Source organism: Gopherus flavomarginatus, chromosome 1 (assembly GCF_025201925.1).
Source record: "Gopherus flavomarginatus isolate rGopFla2 chromosome 1, rGopFla2.mat.asm, whole genome shotgun sequence".
Lineage (NCBI taxonomy): Eukaryota > Metazoa > Chordata > Testudines > Testudinidae > Gopherus > Gopherus flavomarginatus.
The window spans coordinates 96443402-96465211 of record NC_066617.1 but is presented as its reverse complement, the minus strand read 5'-3'; the positions used below and the strand labels follow the sequence as shown (position 1 = coordinate 96465211).

General features: G+C 48.8%; 1 protein-coding gene across 1 annotated transcript; it reads right to left on the bottom strand.

Annotated features, from left to right (window-relative positions):
• Nucleotides 1-7928: 7928 nt before the first annotated feature.
• TNFRSF13C (TNF receptor superfamily member 13C) lies at nt 7929-20772 on the bottom strand. Its single transcript, XM_050955064.1, has 3 exons — nt 20541-20772; nt 19741-19923; nt 7929-9508 (listed from the first exon to the last, which is right to left on the bottom strand). Exons 1-3 carry the CDS (start codon nt 20662-20664, stop codon nt 9183-9185), a joined length of 633 nt encoding a protein of 210 aa, XP_050811021.1. The 5' UTR covers nt 20665-20772; the 3' UTR covers nt 7929-9182.
• Nucleotides 20773-21810: the final 1038 nt, after the last annotated feature.

The window sequence follows — 21810 nt, the reverse complement described above, 5'->3', positions numbered from 1 at the left end:
CTGCCTGTTATAAACATCATTCATAGTCAACCAGACCCCTTTTAGCTCCCCTTTGCTACTCAGCAGAAGCTGCGTGGCTTCATCAAGTTATTCCCTGCACTCCCTCCCACTTTTATCTTCTAGTTGTTCTGAGGAGCTGGCAGTTAGGGAAAGTCGATGTTAGGGCCCCACCTCGCCTTGGAGACTCCTGATTGGAGAATGCTGAAGAAGGGTGTCCATGAGCCAGTCGTAGTGCTCGATGAGCAAATACTTGAGAGACCGTTAGCCTTACAATGCTGTCTACAGTATTTTCCAGTAAATGACACATGGAAACAGTGTCCTTGGGACGGGGAGCAGGGTTGGGGGCTAGCAACCATCAGGAACACACAGTGCACTAGAGAGTGGGAAGTGGGCCTGGTTTGGGATCTAGTTTGGCCTGCAGTGGCAATGGGGCATAACTCAGGTCAAGATGCCTTTGGTAGGGACCACGTGGTGATGTGGTAGTCAGGGAGCTCAGTTTGCCAAAGAACCATGCAGGTGGGTGTGGATCACTTGCTGGAAGTGAGTGGAAGGTGTCGATGGCTGTGGGGAGGAGCAAGACACTTTGGGTCAGGTTTAGGAGTTAGGAGCTCTGAGCTCTTGTTCGAGATATCAGAGGGTTTAGGTAGTTGGGCTGGGGCTGTCTCACCCACTGGGGATTAGTAGAGGGGATCAGTAGTAGGGGGAGGGCTGTGATGCTTGATGGAGGAGATAGTGGGTGAATTTGGCAGTTGGGGGTGAGGGGTGGCAGGAGGATCCAGGAGCTTGTGGGGGTTGTCTGAGGACTTAGCAAAAGGGACCAGTAGCAGCCATTGAGGAGACTCATCTTTAGCATTCTGAGAATTAAAGGATCCAAAACTTTTTGGTCAAAACAGAACAAGGCCAGGGGACTGCGACAACAGATAAGACGTCCCACCGTGGGATTGCAGTGTCACCATACACTGAATGCCCCAGAGCAGCCTGCCACAGAGAGTGTGGGAACCAGGGGGCTTGTTTGTGAAACAACTACATGGATAACTATTAAAATTCTTTAATCAACTCCCAGGACAGATAGGAAGTTAAAAACCAGTTATGGGGTGTGCTCTGAATGGTTGGTTTCTTCCTCTGGTTGCCTTTACCCTACAAGAATAGCGCTGGAGTTATATTTTACCGTAAAGTGCTGTGTTAATGGAGATTTCTTGGAGTGGGGGAGGTGCTGCAACATTTGCTGGCATTTTGGGGGAGGTAGATGGGCCTGATTGGCCAAAACATCTTAAGGGTGGGGCTGAGGGACTATAAAGTTTACTCCAAACTTATTCCACTTTAGGAGATCAGCACAGATGCTCTAGTCCTCAATCTACTTGCTGGGCAATGGCTTAATTTACTTAAGTGCTTGCTCCAGCCCTGTGGAGTGGGTTGCTCTTTCGGAGCTCAGTTTAGTTAGAAAACTTGCTGCTCCAGACTTTACAAGGTGGAATTGACTCCTGAGTCTAGTTCAGGAGCTCATTCCACTTTAGAAGCTTGGTTCATCTCAGAAGTTTGCTCTAGTTTGGGAGTTCACTTAGGCTCTGAAACTTGCTCTACTTTATGGATCTGACTCCAGTCTGGAGAACTGGTAAACTTTGTTTAAGGGTTACTGTTAAAAGCTTTTCTACCCTTAATGAAGGGAAGCGGCTATAGGAACGTTGTCACTCATATTAACATGCTTCCCATGCAATCTTAAATTTAAATAATTTATTTTCTCTGTTTTTTAACATACTTCTGTTTTTCCCCTCCTCTCTTTCCTTCATTGTATCTGGAAGTCTAAGATCCACAGCTCTCATGCTATGATTACAGGGTGACACTGACACAGAGTTGTGATATGAGGATGCGGCTGCCACAGCATCATGCTTTTATCTCACACAGGGTATGCAAACGGTGGCTCCCTGAGGTGAATGTAATGCATGGAAAATGGAGTGAGGATTTTTATTTCATTGTAACACTAGAGATGATGAAGCTTCCCTGCTGAAGATTCAGCTTCCTCTGAACATGAGGAAGGCAAGGCTAGGTGAGGGGTAGGTATTTTGTAATTGTGCCCTCTGCAGGAATGAGGAGGCTGTTAGTATCCACCACTGACTGCTTAGGTCAATGGTTCTCAACCAAGGGTACGCGTACCCCTCGGGATATGCAGAGGTCTTTGGGGGTACATCAACTCATCTAGATGCCTAGTTTTACAACAGGCTACATAAAAAGCACTAGTGAAATCAGTACAAACTAAAATGTCATACAGACAATGACTTGTTTATACTGTTCTATATACTATACACTGAAATGTAAGTACAAGATTTATATTCCAATGGATTTATTTTATAATTATATGGTAAAAATGGGAAAGGGAGCAATTTGTCAGTACTAGTCTGACTGTGACACTTTCGTATTTTTATGTCTGATTTTGTAAGCAAGTAGTTTAAGTGAGGTGAAACTTGAGAGTACACAAGAAAAATCAGACTCCTGAAAGGGATACAGTAGTCTGGAAAGGTTGAGAGCCGCTGACTTAGGTCCCTAAGATACAGTGTAATTCATTACATTTTCAGAAACACTGTATCCTTGCTGATTCCTGCTACGAAGGAAGGCCAAGTTCACTTCTGTGACCAAAAGCTGTAGGATAAGCCTAGAACAGGAGTAACTGGTGCTCAGAGCCACCCCTTGCACATTCTGCCCCATTCCAATGCAAAGGCCCTGGAGCATCACCAGCAACTTGACCTCCTGGAACTTTTCCCACTCATATGTGCCTGGTGAGATGACCTCACTGGAACCTGTTTGGGAGATGATTTCTCAGCTGTGCTATTAATAGTCTTGACGTGCTTTTATAGTGAAGGGTTGTTTCAGACCCAGCTCATTAGGATCTGCCACTGGGGTTTCCACAGTCTTCCCCCTCCACTGGCTCTGACAGACTCTCCCGTGCAAAACAGGGGAAGCCCCCTTATACACCCAGCAGGGAATGTCCTTTTGGCAGGGGGAGGAAGCACACAGCCTACCCAAAATGGGGAAGTGAAAAACTGCTGTGGAAAATAAGAGAGGGTGGTGAGAAGAAGCAACTGTCAACACCCTCCAGCTCCACCCTGCTCCCTCACAGAGGAGAACGAGGCTCTGGTGACCTTTCAGAACTGCTAATCAAATGCTGCAGATGAAATGTGACTGCCCTGGGGCTCAGCCCCTTTCCACGGCACCCCATTCCCCCCCTCCACATCATGGGAGATTGTAACTCAGCATTATGACTAAGGCATGGCTTGTGGGAGTGAGGAACGGACAGGGTCGGGTGACTGGAAGGGACGTTGGTTCAGGAGGTGGGAGGGATGCTACATTTTTAAGGATTGCATGTGAAGTTTTAGCACCTGAAAGAGTGAGGGTCCAGGTGTGGGTGAAGTGGTACAGTATTACAGTACAGACTCGGACCCCAAGCGCCCTCGGCACTGTACACACCCATAGTAAGAGAGAGTCCTCGCCCCCGAAGCTTACAGTGCAAGCCTTAGACACAACAAACACAGGGTGGGCAAACAGGAGTATTATCATCCCTATTTCAGGATGGGGAACTGAGGCAAAGGGAGACAGTGACTCACCCGAGGGGTCTGCAGCAGAGACAAGAGCTGAACCCCACTGTCCTGTGGCCTAGTGCAGTGCCTTGCCACAAGACAAAGGCCTTTCCTCATGCCTGTAATTTGGATTTCTATAGCCTGCAACTTGGAGTTCTATAGCTAATTTCCTCATGAAGGCACTTAAAGCTCTTTGCAGTCTGGACGTACAGAAATCACTCACCCACTGCTGAAATGCAGCCACCTCGGGGTGGAACATGGCAATTGTCTAACAACACATTAGCAGTGCTACGCAGCAGTTGAGGATAGGAAGCAAAGAATGCTACATTCAACTGAAACTGATGGAGGAATTTTAAGTAGGTGAGATATAATTACCCCAGCTGGAATTTAGCCAGGATGCAGAGAATAATAACCCATCTTGTATAATGTGCCAGAGTATAGACAAGCCATGTGCAAGCGTTCCCTCCCCTTCCCCCCAAGTACAGTTCTAGCAGTACACTTCACTGCAGCACCCCCTATATTCCTTTCCTGGGACCCCCACTCAGTTCTGCCAAGGCCCTGCTCCACCCCTGCTATTGTTGTCCGGTGCTCCCAAATAGCTCGTCAGTGCATCTCAGTGCTGGCCAGAAGCATGTCCTATGGTTCTAGTCCTGGGCCTTGCTCATGCCACTAGTTTTGTGACAAGCATTCACGAAGCTTTGACAATGCTGAATCCATCAGACTCGCTTTTCTAGTGACCTAACCAAGATTGCCAGAGATGGGTGGCTGGAGCGCTACTTACCCAGCAGCTGCCTTTCCAAGCCCTAAAGAGAATTCACTAGCTTCTTGGATACAGCACCAGATTTCTGGCCTTGGCACCAGTGTGAGTTGTGTTCTCTACTAGATTTCGGCCACTGTTCAGTGTACAGTTCTAGGTTACACCGTGCTCATGTGAACCTCTTGGAACTGGGTAGTGGGAAGGGGCTTATGTTCTTTTCTTTTCAAAGCCTTTTCCTCTTTGGTCACACTCCTTGCTCTCCTGCAGTCCGACAAGGTTGCATGTCTCACCTGGTGAACAAATCAGTCTACGAAGAGGTGAAATCAGAAGGTCTTGGTGTTGAGGGACTAAGAGATCAGTTTCCAGAGGAGTCTCTTTAACCTCTCGCACTGCAGTGAGAGCCAAAAGCAGCATGAGAGGCAATAAAGAGGAGGGTGCTACTGGCTGAAAGTCATTGCCACCCAATAGTCTATGTGTTAGGAACTAGGGCTTGAGTTCCCTCAGCTGAGCCTGGGGCTAGCTGGCTCAGCCCTCAGGCTAGATAATGAGCCTCGCTGTGGCAGAATCACCTGACTGGCTGGCTCACTCGATTGGCTGCAAGGTGCCAACAGGTCTGTGTTTAAGCTCTGGCAGGTTGGTGGCTGTGCTATGCTTACACCTGCAGCTGTGATCTCTCCTGTGCCTACCTACTTTGTTCCCAGCCTTGCTCCAGTCCCACTCGTTTGCTCCAGCCCTGATGCTTTGCCTGATTTCTGACTCCTGCTTTCAGCTCTGATGCTAGGCTGGGCTCCAGCTCTGGCTCTAATGACTAGGTCAGACCGCCCATCTCCCTGGTCCCTGACACTAGGTAGGCTTGATCTAGCTTCTTATAGGCAGGTGTCCACATCCTAACTGGCATGCATTTGGCCTTAGACATGGTGGCAGCCTCAGCAGAGATCTCATGTGCCTGGGAGACTGCACTCCTCCCACTCTTAGAGGTGGTCTCTTCTCATAAGGGAGCACTATATACAGAAAGCTTCTACTGAGGACAATATGTAGAGGAAGTTTCCACTGCTGTTGGCCAGGAGCTACCTGCTCTGTGATGAGAGGACTTGCACACTAGGGCTATCAACTGGGCACTATAGTAAAAATGTGGGTGTGAGGACTGAATAACCACGTACACCCCAGAAAGACAGAAGAGCAGCCTCCTGGATTGACAGCAATTTCACTTTATTTGTTAACATTACAGCTTATTTTCTTTGTGTCCGCTCATCATTCTCCCCATGCACAGGCAATGGGCAGACCCAGACAGTCCCATGCACTGAAAATAAGGAACAAGAAGCATCTACAAAGAGTATTTCAGCAATGACATAAATTCCCCTAACTCTACCCATGAGGGGGGAATTAATACTGATGTGTTCTCACCCATTACTGGCAGGAACCCTGTTCAAAACAGGTAGGTTACTACTTGCCTCAGAAGAATCCAGTATGGATTGAAATGGTGCCTGCATGAACCTCTGATATTCATAGCTTAGTGGCATCGCACGAGAGGAAAGTTTCACTGTGGTTTTAGGTAAGATGGTGGATGCCTTATCTCTTGCAGCCTTTCAAGCTAGACTGGACAAGCTGCTGAGAAATGTACTGTGGGGAACTATCTTTCCCTGGCACAAGATGGGCTCATCCACTTGTACAGAGGACATGTTACTGATTCAGGGTGATCTGGATCACTTGGCAAATTGGATGCAAGCAAACAATACATGTTTTAATAGAGCTAAATGTAAATGTATACCTGTAGGATCAAAGAATGTAGGCCATACTTACATGACAGGGGACTTTGTTATGGGAAGCAGTGACAAAAGATTTTGAAAATCTGAAAAAGATTTGGGGGTCTTAGTGGATAATGAGCTGAACATGAGCTCCCAGGGTGATGCTGCGGTCAAAAGAGCGAATGTGATCCTGAGATGCATAAACAGGGGACTCTTGAGTAGAGTAGAGAGGTTATTTTACCTTTGTATTTGGCACTGGGTGCGACTGCTGCTGGAATACTGTGTCCAGGTCTGGTTTCCACAATTCAAGAAGAATCTTGATAAATTGGAGAGGGCTCAGAGAAGAGGCACGAGAATGATTAAAAAATTAGAAAACATGCCTTATATAGTGATAGACTCAAGGAGCTCAATCTATTTAGCTTACCAAAGAGAAGGTTAGGGGATGACTTGATTGCAGTCTATAATTACCCACATGAGGAACAAATATTTAATAATGGGCTCTTCCAGCTGGCAGAGAAAGGTATAGCACAATCCAATGGCTGGATGTTGAAGCTATACAAATTCACACTAGAAATAGGCATAATTTTTTAACAGTCAGAGAAATTAATCATTGGAACAATTACCAAGGGCTGTGCTGGATTCTCCATCACTGACAATTTTTAAATCAAGACTGGAAGTTTTTCTAAAAGATCTGCTCTGGGAATTATTTTGGGGAAGTTCTATGGCCTGTATTATACAGGAGGTCAGACTAGATGATCACAAAGGTCCCTTCTGCTCTTGGAATCTATGACTAGGCCTTTTCCACCTCCACGTCTTAGGATTTTTTTAAACTTCTTTCCTTTTAGAGATGGTCCCGTGTCTGCATCAGCGATTCTCAACCTGGCAGTCACAGGCAGAGAGGAAATGGGAGGGAGAAGATACGTTTGCAATCCTTCCTCCTTTCTCTGTCCAGTTTTCCAGTGAAGCAGATTTGCTCTGTCACTCAGGACCAAATGCAAGGAATGCCCCATAAATCATTTGGTTAATGTCAACAGTGCTTCCCTTGAAAACATTATAGAAAGTGGTGCAAAGGACTTTGGGATAGCATCTGAGGAGAAGCTGTTTTGAATGGCAGCAACTGGAGGTCTTGGGACACAAAGATTAAGCACCCCTGTTTCATGATGAGGGAGTCTTCCCTTCAGGAGTAGTCACTGCCGCCCCTGCAAGGACTACAGTAACCACGGTTACGTGACATGAGGATTGCCTGGGTGCCAATGCTTCTACAGCCTTTCCAGACTGAGACAGTGAGATGCTGAAGGTATGTCTACATTTAGGGCGGTCTGTAGAGACACTGTATAACCTGCTAGTATGGGTTTAAGCAGCGGTGTTGACAGTGAGGCATGGCTCAGGTGAGTGGAGTGCAGCGCCCCACTCATCTGAACACAAGGGAATGTACCCTACACATCCCCCACATGCCCAAGCAGTGCCTCTCATGCCTATGCTGCTGTGTAGTGTCCCATTGCCTATCCACTGCCAGAGCCTTCCACTGCCATAGTGCAAAGCTCTGGCAGTGAGGAAAGGCTCCGGCAGCAATTCACTGCCAGAGCCTTTCACTGTGGTTTGTATCTACACACCACAGTGACTATTGTGGCTGCAGTCTGCCTTGCACTGTGGCCTGTAGCTACACCTACCCTACGCACCACCACAGACAGACAATCGAATGTGGGCTTCCCATGAAGAAGCTGCTGAACACTTAGCCCAGTTTCTGCAGCACTCCCAGCCAGAAGGGAATGAGAGACTGGGACTTGAATCCAGGTCACCTGCATAGCCATGTTAAGCACTAACCTTTACACCACCAGCCAGGTGGTGATGTATTTTAGTTAAAGTGCTTTGCTCTCTTACCCTGTCAAGATTGCCGTGAGAAAGTCCTAGACACCAGTTGCAGCAAGGAATTTAGGCTTTTGTTCCCTGTAACAGCTTCTTCAATTCTCTCTAGCAACTATTCTGGATTAAAGTCACTTTTATTTCAGAACAGAGTGTCCACACAAGGAGTTATTCGGAATAGCTATGCTGGTCAATTTCCCCATGTAGACAAATCCTTACAGAAACATCAGTTATAGCTAAATATTCCCCCTCACCCTCCCATCACGCTAAAAATATCTATGATTATAATTCCTGTTGTCATGATACATGTTGTAGTTCCTGAAGAAACATGAACTAAAGCCGTGGTGGTCAATGGGACGTGCACACATATCCCAAGTGCCTGCCACAGCAATAGCCCCAATTCTCTGTCCATGGTCCTGGCTGATTCCAGATCCAGTTGGTCACTGCAGAGATTTCTTTCCCTCATTCTCTGCTTGGGAAGATGCATTTCAGCTCCATCTCCTGGCTTCCCAGACCCTGCAAGGGGATTTGCAGAGCCGCAGTGCCTTGGCAGGGGGTTTGCCACAGTGTGAAGCGGTCACAGGAAGGAGGTGTCTGTGTGTGTATGTTAAGGGTCCTCTGATGCTTGGAGGACTTGATTGTAAGCTGAATGGAAGCTGGATGGGGCCGGGCCTATGTTACTTTGCACAGGGCCCCACAGAACATAGCATTGTACCAGCACTAAGGACCCAACCCCGCTCCCATTGACACCAATGGCAAAACCCCCATTGATTTCAGTTGTGCAGGATCAGGGCCTACAGAAACCCCACCTTCCATTTTTAAATTTTCACTCTATTCTTCCTTTTTACCCTTCCCACTCTCCCTAGGACTCCCTCTCCACACCCACACAACACACTTCATCCCCTTAAAATATGGACACTAGTTCACCAGTGCCTGGCGGTGCAGCAATCATGCAGTTGGTATGTTGGCTCTGAACAATCACTTTTCCTCACATGCCATCTCTCATCTAGCTTCTCCAGCTACAGAGCTCACGGACCAGGGACCATACAATTGACTCAGGTATCCTCCACTGGTTAGGGGAGTAACTGGGACTTCCTGGCTTTAACCACCATGTTTGAAAGGGGAAATATAAAAGGCAAAAGGCATAGGAGGCTGACCTCATTTAAGGCAAAAGTCTCCACTCAAATGAAGGGATTTTTGTCACTTTCAGTGGGCAACCGGCTAGAGCCAGCCCTATTTTGCCTGCTGTCATGGTCTATCCTCAGTGAGGCAGTTATTCTGAATGGTCTTTGTGGTCACCAGGACAGTGGCCCCCAGCTCTGTTGCTGGCAGTGGAAAGCCATGGTTATGTTCTTCGTTGCTGGCAGAGGGAACAAAGAGTTCAATGACATCACTTCCTGTCCCACCTTGGAAGACTGGCTTACTCTTCGAGAAATCTCCTCTTCCTGCTGGCCCAGCATGCTTCAGGGTGCCATTCACGTGTGGGCATGTGGCCAGTATGAGATTATCTTCTTCTGGCAGTTTCGGTCCCTTACAGGCCTGGCTTTCACAGGAAATGACATAGTCCAGGTTTTCTATGAGGGGAAAAAAACCTGATTAATAATGCACAAGCCAGGGTGGGCTGTATAGCTCATGGCTGAGCTACACCCCATGACATCCTCCTGCAGGAGTACATGCAAGATGGAGGTGGGGTGCTCCAGTGAAGGAGGGGGGTAAAGGGCCAGTGGATGTCACCAGAGGGCACTCCCTCTATTGTCAGCAGGCAGCTCCAACAACCATTCAGCTGTCAGATCCCCTCTCCACCCTCGGCACAAGGCCCTCAACCCAGTTGCCAAACTATTCTTGTGCTCCCAGAGACAAGTGGGAGAGGTGTGACAAGGAGGAGTTCTGTCTTTCCTCCCCATCCCACCTTCCAGAGACCATGTCTGCATTAGCTATGTGTGACCCTCTCCTACTATGGGGGTTTTGGATGAAGGAGACATGGCTGGGGGTGTGTAAAAGGGGACCATCAGCCAACACACTAAGGAACTTGCCCAGCTGATGGAGCTGTCATCTGTCAAACCACCTCACCTGAACCAGTTTAAGGTAGCCCGAGTGTGGACACTCATACTAACATGGTGGTGGGACAATCAATTACTTTACCACTGACTGATCTCTCCAGTGCAGACAAGCCCTCACAGGCATGTCTACACTGTAATTAAAAACTCATGGCTGGCCCATGCCAGCTGACTGGGGCACAGAGACTATTCAAATGTGGTTTAGACATTTGGGCTCTGGCAGGTGCCTGGGCTCCAGTGAGGTGGGAGGTCCCAGAGCTCCTGCTAAGCTACAATTAAACAGCCTCTTAGCCTGAGCCTGAGTTAGCTGGCACGGGCCAGCCATGGGTTTTTAATTGCCCTGTAGACACACTGAAGAAAGCTGCCAATGCCTCCCATGCAGCTGCCACCACCCCTTCAGTGTTCATTTCTTTAGCTGGCAAGCCCCTCTCATGCACAAACCCCTCCCATCAACAGGTGATGGAGAGGCAGCTGCCTCTGTAGTTAAGGTCTCAGTGCAGGAGTGCAAGTAGGGTGTACGCAGTACTGGCAAGAAATTTTTAGCAGGTATGGGGTACCGGAAAGACTTGGAGCTAGCCCCTTCCCCTCTGGAGGGGGGTGGCTGCGCTCTGCTCCTTAAAGGAACTTTGTTTAAGTTTGTTAGCATTGGTCAGGAGTCCTCAAGAGGGAAGGTGTGTGTGTGTGTTGGGGGGGGGGGGAATGGAAGGTGTTTAAACAGTGTTTTTTATTCTGTTTCTCCCCCTTGGTCTGAATTATCCATGACATCCATACTGCATCACATCAAGTCCAAATCATTAGAGGACTGACTCTGCTTGCATTGACCAGAGGATGTTTGGATTCTGATGTCAGCCCAGTTCTGCAGCCTGATGTGGATCAGGTGTTGTCCCCAGTGTACGTAGAATTCTTCTTTGCAGCCAAACTAGTCTAACATGCATTTTGTTAACCGGAACTGGAGCAGCAAAACAAAGAAAACAAATGCCCCATTTTCCAGCTTTGTGGGTGAGAGAACTATAAGTGAAGATTATGATCCCGGACACTGATGGCTTTAAACCAGCTGCCTCAGAAATCTGCCAAGAACTTTGCTGAAAATATGTTCCTCATCTTAGCAATGGAGCTAAGACTTATGACACATCTGCCCACCTTTATTTGAATGAAGCTCCTTCTGATTTGACAACTCAGGCATTGTCAGTTTCATCCAGAACAATTTACAAACTTGGAACCTAATCCTGAAAACCCTTAATCATTTGATCCATCCCACTGAAGACAATGGGACTATTTGCATGAGTATGGACCACTTATGTGGTAAGAGTTTCAGGAGTCTGTTCTGTTCCCATAAAGAAAGTTGAATCTCCCATTGAAATGCAATGTATGGGTACAATACCATAATGCAGTTTAGGATACAGTTCTACTTAAAATTTGTCTTTTAATAAGTCATACATATGCTGAAATAGCTCCTCACCCAACTCCCATATTCCATATAAACAAACTGAATACCAGGAGGAGAACATTTTAAGTTTTCTTTGGTCTAGGTGTGTGGTATTTAAGATGTCACTGAAGCAAGGGGAACAGCAGCATGGTGCTGCAGAGTGGCCTCTGCCCATGAGGGAGTGCTGCTGACCCTGTTTCAGTTCCATTAGAAGCCCAATCTTCACCCCACGTTAGTTTAGGAAAATAAAAAGATTTTCACCAGCACTTTTTCTGATTGCTGTTAGGATGGTGGGGGTGACCCCTGATCCTCTCACATTTCAAGTCATTTAATGAAATGATACTGAAGTTATAATTAATTTAAAAATGACCCTTTTTAGCCTCTAATGTCTCTGGCCCCCTCGTTTACACACTTAAACATAGGCACCAGTTGCTATATTAAGTCTTTTGAAGCTTTCTTTCTAGATTGCATACTGAAGTGTTGTGTTTGTGGCAGTCAGGCTTTGGGATCAGGGCTAAGGGAATTTCTGATGTAAGGAGTCTCATTTGAGAATGTTTAAACTAGGGATCGGCAACCTTTGGCACACGGCCTGCCAGGGTGCTTACCCTGGCGGGCCAGGCTGGTTTGTTTACCTGCCGTGTCTGCAGGTTTGGCAGATCGCGGCTCCCACTGGCTGTGATTCGCCATCCCAGGCCATTGGGGGTGGCGGGAAGCAACGGTCAGAACATCCCTCAGCCCGTGCTGCTTCCTGCAGCCCCCATTGACCTGGAATGGCGAATTGCAGCCAGTGGGAGCCGTGATCAGCCAAACCTGTGGACACGGCAGGTTAACAAACCAGCCTGGCCCGCCAGGGGGCTTACCCTGGCGGGTCGCGGGCCAAAGGTTGCCGATCTCTGTTTAAACTATGAGACTACTCCATGCCTCATACTTGCTATCTTATCTTGTCACTTTCAAACTCTTTCATGGATAGATTCTTTCACCTATAACATTCTTAGTATTTTAATGTTTGTGACTTATTGCAACAAACTTCATTCTAATTAATTAACTAAGTGTTCTGCCTGGGAGCTGAAAGGCCCCTGATGATCTCTCACCCTAGCTGCCGCTGATACTGAGAGGAGCACAGTAATGGAGCCAGCATCAGTATGCAGGGATGGCGTATCTGTGACATTCACGGGGAATTTTCCCCTCCTTTCCCCCAACCCTGCTGCACAGAAATTTAGAAGCAGAAGGGTGAAGAGAACAGGAAAACAGTATATCTTACCCCCTCCCCGGAAGCCTCTGACGTGCTCAGAGAGACATGAAATTATGCATGACAGTTTTTGAGAAGAGAATGTGGGGTTGAGTCAGCACAGAGGCATAAGCTCCCAAAGGAAAAGAGATATGGCCACACCCAACCCAATAGTGGCCCTGCCTGACTTTTGATTAGGGAGCATGGCCCTTTTGTGGCTAGTAGGGAAGGGTGGGAAGCCCAGCAGCTCTGCTATACTTGAGGTTAAGACCAGCTTTCTGTGTAAAGCTCAACTCTTCTAAGTGCCTTGAAATCTAGTGTTCCTCCTGGGGGCACAACACTCTGTTAGTGATCCAAATTCACAGCCATTTGAACAAGAGGTTCCCAAGATGCAACCTCAGAAAAACAGCTTATCTTAAAGTTGAAAGATTCTGGCAACTTTTTTTCTCATGGTTAGAGCTCCAACCAGGGCTCCTATCATCCCACCAGGGTCTCCTGTGCTTGGGTTACCCCAATGGAGCGAGTGGCACCCATTACCCTTTGAGCAAAGTCAAATTAAAATGTTGTTTGAAAAACTTTTTGCTTTTCCCGTTAGACTTGTCCTAAGCTTCCTGTGTTTGTTCTTGAGCATAATAGATTACATTGAGCATGCGCAGATAGAGGAGTTGGGTTCTCAGGTTTGTTAGCCTTCAGACTTTCCCATGATAGTCAAAGGGATAAGCAGTAAATCTATGAAGGTGACCCTCCCAGCCCATTAGAGACACAAGGTGGATGAGGTAATATCTTTGATTGGACCAACTTCTGTTGGTGAGGGAGATGAGTTTTCGAGCTAACATAGAGCTCTTCAGACTCTCCAACCAGCCCATGTTAGATTAGTCCTACCTTGGGCAGAAATCTGGGAAAGGTTAGGAGGCAAATTGCTAACATTTGTCTGGCTTTTCTTTTATTTCAGGGGAATGTGAATGCTTGCTGGCAGGGGAGGGGCATGTTCAGGGGTGGAGGAACACAGTGAATGGGGTGAGAGGGTTTGGGAGCTGCATTGAGGGAAGGGGGATGAGTGATAGGGGAGGTAAGGGCTTGAGGGCGGGATGCTGGGAAGAGGACATGGGGGTAAACAGCATAGGGACTGGGGGAGCATAGGGGCAGGGGCTCCTATCAGCCCCACATTCTTCCTTACTTTGTGTGTGTGCCATGATGTGGGAGGGGAGGGAGTTTCAGCCCCTTTCCTTACCCCCATGTGAGCTGGGATCTGGTGCTTCCTGCCCTCGCCCCCCCCACCGTGGTATCTGAGCCCTGGGCCTCTGTGTGCCAGGATCGGGGGGGTTCGTGGAGGGCTGCCTATCTTTGGTGATCTAACTCCCCATGTGTGCCAGGTGCTGGGGGGGAGGGGTTCTGCTGGAGGGTCTGAGCCCCTCTTCCTACCCCCTTCCCCATGTGAATCAGAATGTGGGGAGCTTAGAACAATCATACTTGGAGCATGCACCAAAACTACACTGCTTGATGCACATCAGAAAGTCGTGGCGGGGAGGAAGGGAACACCTACTGCCATGGAGCAGTTCACATGTCTCCGAATTATTGTTTCAGGCTGTATTCATTCCCATTGAGTATTCTCTTTCATCTGAGAAATCTCAGTAAGATGAATGGACTACTTGACAACTCTCTGAGCTTGCAACTTTGAAGTTTGAAACCTACCCTGGACAGAAATCTGAGACTGAATTGTAAACATTTGGGGAAAAGCTGTCTCTCAAATGTTGTTATGCTTTTTGAGAAATGTAATCTGAGTACAGCAGAATATTCAGGAGATGATGAAGCTATATTTGAAAAGCAAATAAATTATACATGCAAATACCCCCTGGGAGGGGAGGGGTGGAAGAGTAGGTGGTGATAGGTGACAGAGGGGTTTGAGTCTGCAGTGAGATACTATGGGGAGGAGGATAAATGGGAATGTGTGATGGGGGAGGGGAGAAGACAGGAGCAATCGGGAGTAGTGGAGGAAGTTGGTGGAAGGGGACTTCCCTTCTGTATGTGTGCTGGGATTGGAAGGAGCCCTGCTCCACTCCCTGCCTGCTGTGGATCCTGGGATCTAGGGACCCTGATACTGGTGGGGTGTCTGGGCCCCTTTACCTGTCCCTCCACATGAGCTGGGCTGGGAGGGATGAAGGGTAACAGATTTAAACATCTGAAATCCGGAACACAATTAGCTAAGATATACATCACCCCTATGTGGGGTGCGGGGTCTGGGAGAGAGTTAGGGCGTGGGGGGGGGCCAGTTCCAACCTGGGGCAGGAGATTCGGGGTGAGGGCTCTAGCCGGGCGGTGCTTACCTCAGGCGGATCCCAGTCAGCAGTGCAGCGGGGATAAGGCAGGCTCTCTGCCTGCCCTGCTCCCCAAAGCAGCTGCCATGTCCAGCCCCTAGGCAGAGGTGCAGCTAAGTAGCTCTGCGCAGTGCGCACTGCCCCCTGCCCCACTCACAGGCACCACCCCCACAGCTTCCATTGGACACAGTTCCCAGCCAATGGGAACTGCAGAGCTGGTGCTCAGGGCAGGGGCAGTGTGTGGATCTTCCCTGATCGCCCCTGTGCTTCAGGGCCACAGAGACATGCCAGTTGTTTCTGGGAACTGCAGAGAAGCAGGGCAGGCAAGGAGCCTGCCTTAGCCCCACTGCACTGCCGACTGCACTTTAATGGCCCAGTCAGCGGTGCTGATCAGAACTGCCAAGGTCCCTTTTCGACTGGGTGTTCCAGTCAAAAACCGGATGCCTGGCAACCCTAGTTTTGGGGGTGAAGGAGACACACACTGGTCTTCTCTCCCACACTTAGTTACTGTAACAAACGTAGTAAAACTATCAAGGCTTTGGGACATAGACCGTGGATGAGATTTCTCTCACCAGCGCTGTTAGCAACTACACATTGCAAAGGCTATCCCCATTCCACTGGAACACAATATGCGAGGGGGAAGAAGCACCGAGGAACTGCATAGCAACCAGGTGGCCTAGTGCAGGATTTTCCAAAGTTGGGAATGTTTCAAAGGGTTGGTTGCATGGCACCTCCTGTGGCTCCTGTCCCACAGGGCTGGCTGGGCTCATCTCCCTGCTCCAGGCACTACAACCTCTGGGGTCCCAGTGCCACTCAGGTTTGGCCCAGATGTCATGATGATGGGAGCCTCGATAGGCCAAATTTGAGTGAGTCTCACTGCAACCCCATGAGCTGGGTCAGAACTCCATTCACCAATTTGGTCCAGTCAGGGGGGTGGAGCCAAACCTGAGCAGTGATGCCACCCCGGAGGCTGCAATGCTGGGAGTAGAGAACCAAGTCCAGCCAGCCACAGCATAGGAGCCACCATCCACCAGGACCCAACCAAGACCAACCCAGGGCTTCCACTTCCCGACTTTTTACTGGACCTTGACAGGACATAAACATTTACAAATGGGTCCTGAGCCCAGAAAGGTTGAGAACCACTGGCCTAGTGGAAACACCACTGTATTTTTTAGACTGTTCCTAGCTCTGCCACTGGCCTGCTGAGTGACCCTGGCAAATCAGTTTCCCATCTGTAGAATGGGGATAATAATGTAAAGTTCTCTGAGAGCTACTGATGAATTGCACAATATAAAAGCTGGGTCTTTTAATTATTACCTTGCCACAGTAGCATATCAACTGCAAACCTAGGTGAGAACACCAGTCTAAATGGCCACTAACTCCTACTGACAAACATTTCTCTTTCTGTTTAAAAATCTAGGAAATTAAATGTGGAAAATACATTGTCCCAGAGTGCAGGTTGCCCAGTGATAGCTCATGCCCTTTCAGCATGCTGAGTTCAGCAAAATTCAGACTTGAGAAAACCAGGAACTAGAGTTCAGGTAAACACCCAAACAACCTTATCTTTGCCCCCTTTGAGTGATGCCCCATTATAACCATAACACACACATTTGCGCTGTGTCTTTTTACTGTACTGGACAGGTGCTACCTGCGTCTGCCCTATGTTCCAACACGGTGCTTACTCCCCTGACCTAATAGCATACTTGAAAAATTTAATAACCACTCCATGCCCTTCTACAACCCCTTCACACCTGCACACAGGAAACCACCAAACCTGTGCTTTCCCTTACCAATCATTAAATCCACCAACAGCTCTCACATCCCACCTCACTACCCATGATACCCATGGCAAGAAGAGCCCTGTGTCCTGCTACTGACCGATGCAATTCTGTGCTGAAATGATGCTAACAGGATCCTCAAAGTACTCACGTGCACCTCTTCCTTTGATCACACACTGGGGGACTCAGACCCAGACCTCCTCATATCACAATCACAGCTCCTTCAAGCTGCTCCAACATATCCCTCTACCATTCAATATGGCTCTGACTAGCACAGTGAATGCAGCTGGAGTGCATGTTGACAGTGGCAGATTTAGAGTTAGGGGGGCCCTGTGCTCAGCTTCATTTTTGAGGTCTCTCCTTGGGACCCAGCCAAGAAAAAGAATATTCTGTCTTATCTTCCCCCCCCCGCCTCCCCGCCTCCATTTTTCATTCTTTTTTTCTTCATCCTCCTCCTATAAGTAATAGGAAGTAAATGAAAATAAAGTGAGGTACCTTGATTGTTTTTGTAGTCTAACTTATTTTTCTACAGACCACTTGAAAATCGCTGAGGGTCTCAGTGGACCCCTTAATGATCTTTCTAAATATTGTTTGTCTCATTAGTTAACTATTATAAACCGCTTTGAATAAGAGTGCTTTATTAAAAAAAATGTAAAAAAGCGCTGGGGTGCGGGATCTGGCCAGGACTTATGGTGCGGGAGGGGGTGCAGGGCTGGGGGTGCAGGGTCTAGGAAGAAGTTAGGGTGCAGGAGTAGGCTGGGGGTTGGGGTGCAGGATCTGGCCAGGAGTTAGGATGCACGAGGGGGTTCAGGGCTGGGACAGGGGATTAGGGTGTGGAGCGCTTACCTGGGGCAGCTCCCATTTGGTGCGGGAGGTGCAGGTGGGGATGTGGGGGGGTGCAGGAATCAGGGTGGGCGGGGAGTTGGAGGTGTGTGAGAGGGTGCAGGAGTTATGGCTGCAAATGTGTAAGGGGGATTCAGGAGTCAGGGAGGGCACGTGGCTGGGGGTGTGTGAGGGGGTGCAGGAGTCAGGGCTGGGGGTGCAGGCTCTGGGAGGGAGTTAGGGTGCAGGAGTGGGCTGGGGATTGGGATGCAGGGTTTGGCCAGGAGTTAGGGTGCAGGAGGGGGCTCAGGGTTGGGGCTGGAGGTTGGGGTGTGGAGCACTTACCTGGGCAGCTCCTATTTGGTGCGAGGGGTAAAGGTGGGAATGTGTGTGGGGTGCTGCAGGAGCTCCTGTTTGGAGCTCAGAGTGGGGAGGAGATGTGGGACATGTGGGACATGAGGAGTCAGGGAGGGTTAGGGGGCTGGGGTTGTGTGAGGGGGTGCATGAGTCAGGGCTGGGGGTGTGGGCTGGGGTCATGGGAGTGCTCCCAGCGCCCTGCCCTGAGTGGCTCACAGCAGGGAGCTGGGGGGTATGTGTAGGAGGAGTGCAGGGGGCACCGTCTTTGCTCCGCCCTGACCCAATTCCACCCCCTTCACCAAGGCCCCACCCCCACCTCTTCTCCGCTTCCTCCCCGTAGCGGGCTGCAGCCCCACTCCTCCTGCTCCCTCCTGGAGTGACCTGAGCACTGGCAAACAGCTGTCTGGTGGCAAGGGAAGCGCAGGGACGGGAGGGAACGCGGCATGCTCGGGAAAGGAGGTGGGGGAGGGTGGAGCTTGGCTGTCGGTGGGTGGAAGCCTGCAGCAGGAGCCCCAGGAGCCAGCATGACCAAGCTTCTGCCCCCGCAGCTGCCCGTCCCTGGGATCCCCTGTTGTTGGGGGGCCCATGCCAGGGCACCCTGTGTTTCAAGGTAAATCCGCCTCTGCATGCAGATAATTCCCATTGGCTATTGCCAGCTCCCAGGGGGCAGAATTAAGGGGGTGTAAGTGTTTACCTGAACTCTATATTTTGTGGTTTCCAGAAGTTGGAGTTTTGCTGAACTCTATGTTCTGGAATGGCATGAGCTATCATCAGGCCACCACCTGTGTTAATGAACTGTTTTGCTATTTAATTATTATTTTGGGATTAAAAGCACAACTTTGCAAGCATGAACAACTGGGTGTGTATTTCTAGTTTGGGGGAAAACTCCACAGAATTGAACAGAAACTGGTAACTTCCCTATAGTTTTACGAACCAACTTATAAAATCTAATAGAGCATTATAGCTCTGCAGCAACATTCTATAAAGCAGGTAAAAAAAAAGCCTCTAGAAAGGATGATGTTCAGTGATGCAGGGTTTAGAATAATTCCAATAGAGCCCTACTGCATTACTGCAGAACTTTTCCCCAAATGGTTGTGCTCTTTAGCCTGCAAAAAAATGCATTTTGTGCATTGTACTCATTTGTACCAACCTCTGCAAGCATCTATCTGTACGTACAGATGGATATGCTCAAAATAAGAGGGTGTGGGGGCGAGGAGTTTGTGTCCATAAAGCTTCAAGTGCACAAATGGAGCTGAGATGAGGCCACTTGGAAAATTTCACTCTTTTTTTTTTTTCTTGAGAGCTTCTGCAGAACTTAGTGGGGCCTCTGGAGAAGAGCTGGGACAGTATTTTGGCCTGTCTCATCTCACTCAGAGCCCAGGGAGGCCTTGTTGCCTTACAAAGACTAAAGGAACTCAATCTATTTAGTTTATGGAAGAGAAGGTTCAAAGGTGATTTAATCACCGCCGAAAGTGCCTACAGAGGAAGAAGGTATCTGATGCTAGAGGGCTCTTTAATCTAGCAGGCAAAGGCATAACAAAAGCCAGTGGCTAGAAGCTGAAATCAGTAGAGTCCAAACTGGAAATGAGGCACAACATTTTAAGTGATGGGTAATTGGAACAGATTATCAAGAGATGTGGTAAATTCTCCATCACTGAGTCTGAATGTCTATCCAAATGATGTGGTCAGGTTCAGCTCCATGGGGTGGGGCTTGATGAAGGAATCACTGGATGAAATTCTCTGGCCTGTGTTGTACTGGAGGTCAGACTAGATGATCCAATGATCCCTTCTGCCCTTAAAATCTATGAAATAAAGACACTTACCCTTGGGCTTTTCGTCAGGGCTCCTCCTCTTCCTCCGCTGCCTCCTCCTCATTTTGTAGGTCAGCAATCCACAGAGTGCAGCCAGGACCAGAACTAGCCCCACTAAAGCAGGGATCCCAAAGATCAAACCTGGGCCAGGTGCTGCTGCTTGGGTTGAAGTGGGGGTTACGCTGGTGTGGCATGCTGTGGAGAGAATTAAAGCAAGACAGGCAGTGGTCAGCCCGAGGGGACATACTGTGCAGACTTGAGGACAGCAATCCCACCCATGGTACCTTGGGTGATCCCAGCTTTGAGCTCAGGGGCTGGGGAGTTAAACCACAATGAATAATCCCAACATTTTCATCAAATGTGGCGCAAACTCCCTTCACAATTGTAATTACCAACATCTACCCATTCTGCCTCCCTTACACAGGGAAGTAATAGTCCCAGTCCCTCACCTTCTCTCTCCTAAAGGATTCTTACTTCACCCATCGTGTGGATTGGGCACCTTTCATATTGCCTGTCTTTTCCATCTCTGGGGTGGGTTGAGATCTCTCTCTCTCCCTAGCTGTTGGGGTCATATTCACCTTTCTGTCTCTCCCTCCTCCCCTTCCCTGGCTGCCGGTGACTGTCCCATTCCTCCATTTTTCTTTTCCCCACACCGCTTGGGATGAAGCTCCCCTGCCTTCCTGAACCTGTCTCCACCTTCTCTCTTTCTTATTCCTGCAGTCCCTGGAATCTTTCCCTCCAAGAGGGGGCCGATCCCCAATGGGTTCCTGATCCCCATCCAGGTAACCCAGAGGCTGCCACTCTTCTCTTACTTGTGTCCTCCTCGGAGTGTCCAGGCAGGTCTGTGCACATCACACATCCCTTGATCAAGGGGTCAAAGCACTGGGGAAGAGAGCAGGCAGCATCCTGGTGTCTGTCTAAGCTTCCCCGCGCCATGTCCAAGTCAGATTCAAAAATCCTTTATTGCCTGGAAACTTAGACGAATGCTGCCCAAGTGTGAATTCACAGAGCCTGTGTCAGAGGGAGATACAGTCTGTCAATCTGTCTCTGTCCCTTGGGGACTCCAGCAATCTGCACTTCCCCCAGGGCGGCCCTATATCAGGGGGAGGAGGAGAGGAAATGTGCTGAAGGCGTCAGCCAAACCTGCCCACGCAACACCCTCCTCAGCCTATCTCCCTCCTCCAACCTGCCCACCTAACAGCTCCATAGCCCATAGGAGCCACCACACCAGCGCTGACTAGTTATCCTTCTAATCCAATAACCTGCCTCCTGCCACACCAGAGCCAATCACTAGTTGATCATCCAGTCTCTCCTCCAGGGAGGAGCATTGCTTGTAGAAGGAATCCAAGCAAATGAAAGCCACAACTCAAACTCTTTCTCAGTCACTGCCCGCTAGTCCCATCCCTCTTGTCTTTTCACTTCCCTTTTCACTCACTACATCTCATCTCTCTCACCACCAATTTGGTTTTGGTTTGGAGGCATCAGCTATGCCCTGCTTTGTGGCCTTCTCAGTTTCTGCTATTCACTCTTCTTTATCTCACTTTGAAAGGATTCCCTTTCCAACCCAGGGCTTGTTTTCGCCTCATTATGGTGTGAGAGAGAGCATTTGGGGATCCAAGCTGTGGTTCCTGGGTTTATGACTCCACTTCTGAGCACAAGTATCAGTAAAACTAGAACTCTTCACATGGGCCTGTGCTTAACAAACACCCCCTCTCCTCCATAGTTCTGAGCTGCAGATATGTCTGAACATGATGGAATAACACTCAACATCACGTGTGTGGTATTTGCCCATGTTAAACAAATTCTTTATTTTGCTTCCTTTTTGCAGCTAATCTGCCTATGCATTTCTACTGCACTTTTCTCCAGGGAATCAGAGCACCTCCATGTTTGTTATTCTGAACTTGCAGCTTCCCCTACTATTCCTGTCTTGGTCTTCTCTACACAGCTCTGCCAATGCACCTGAATCCTAACCTGCAGCACCCTCTGCTCTTCCAGTTCCTGACTTCTCTTGAGCAGCAATAGCCAGTCATGCCAAACTGGATATGTGATGTAAACAACAGCTGGCTAGAATGAGACTAAGAC

What these genes read in the sequence shown, in the direction of transcription:
- TNFRSF13C (XM_050955064.1), bottom strand. Translation starts at nt 20,664, where the DNA reads ATGGCGCGGGGAAGCTTAGACAGACACCAGGATGCTGCCTGCTCTCTT. An exon ending in ACACTCCGAGGAGGACACAA is followed by an intron (nt 19,924 to 20,540) that starts GTAAGAGAAGAG and finishes TTCTCTCCACAG; the next exon opens with CATGCCACACCAGCGTAACC. An exon ending in CCCTGACGAAAAGCCCAAGG is followed by an intron (nt 9,509 to 19,740) that starts GTAAGTGTCTTT and finishes TTCCCCTCATAG; the next exon opens with AAAACCTGGACTATGTCATT.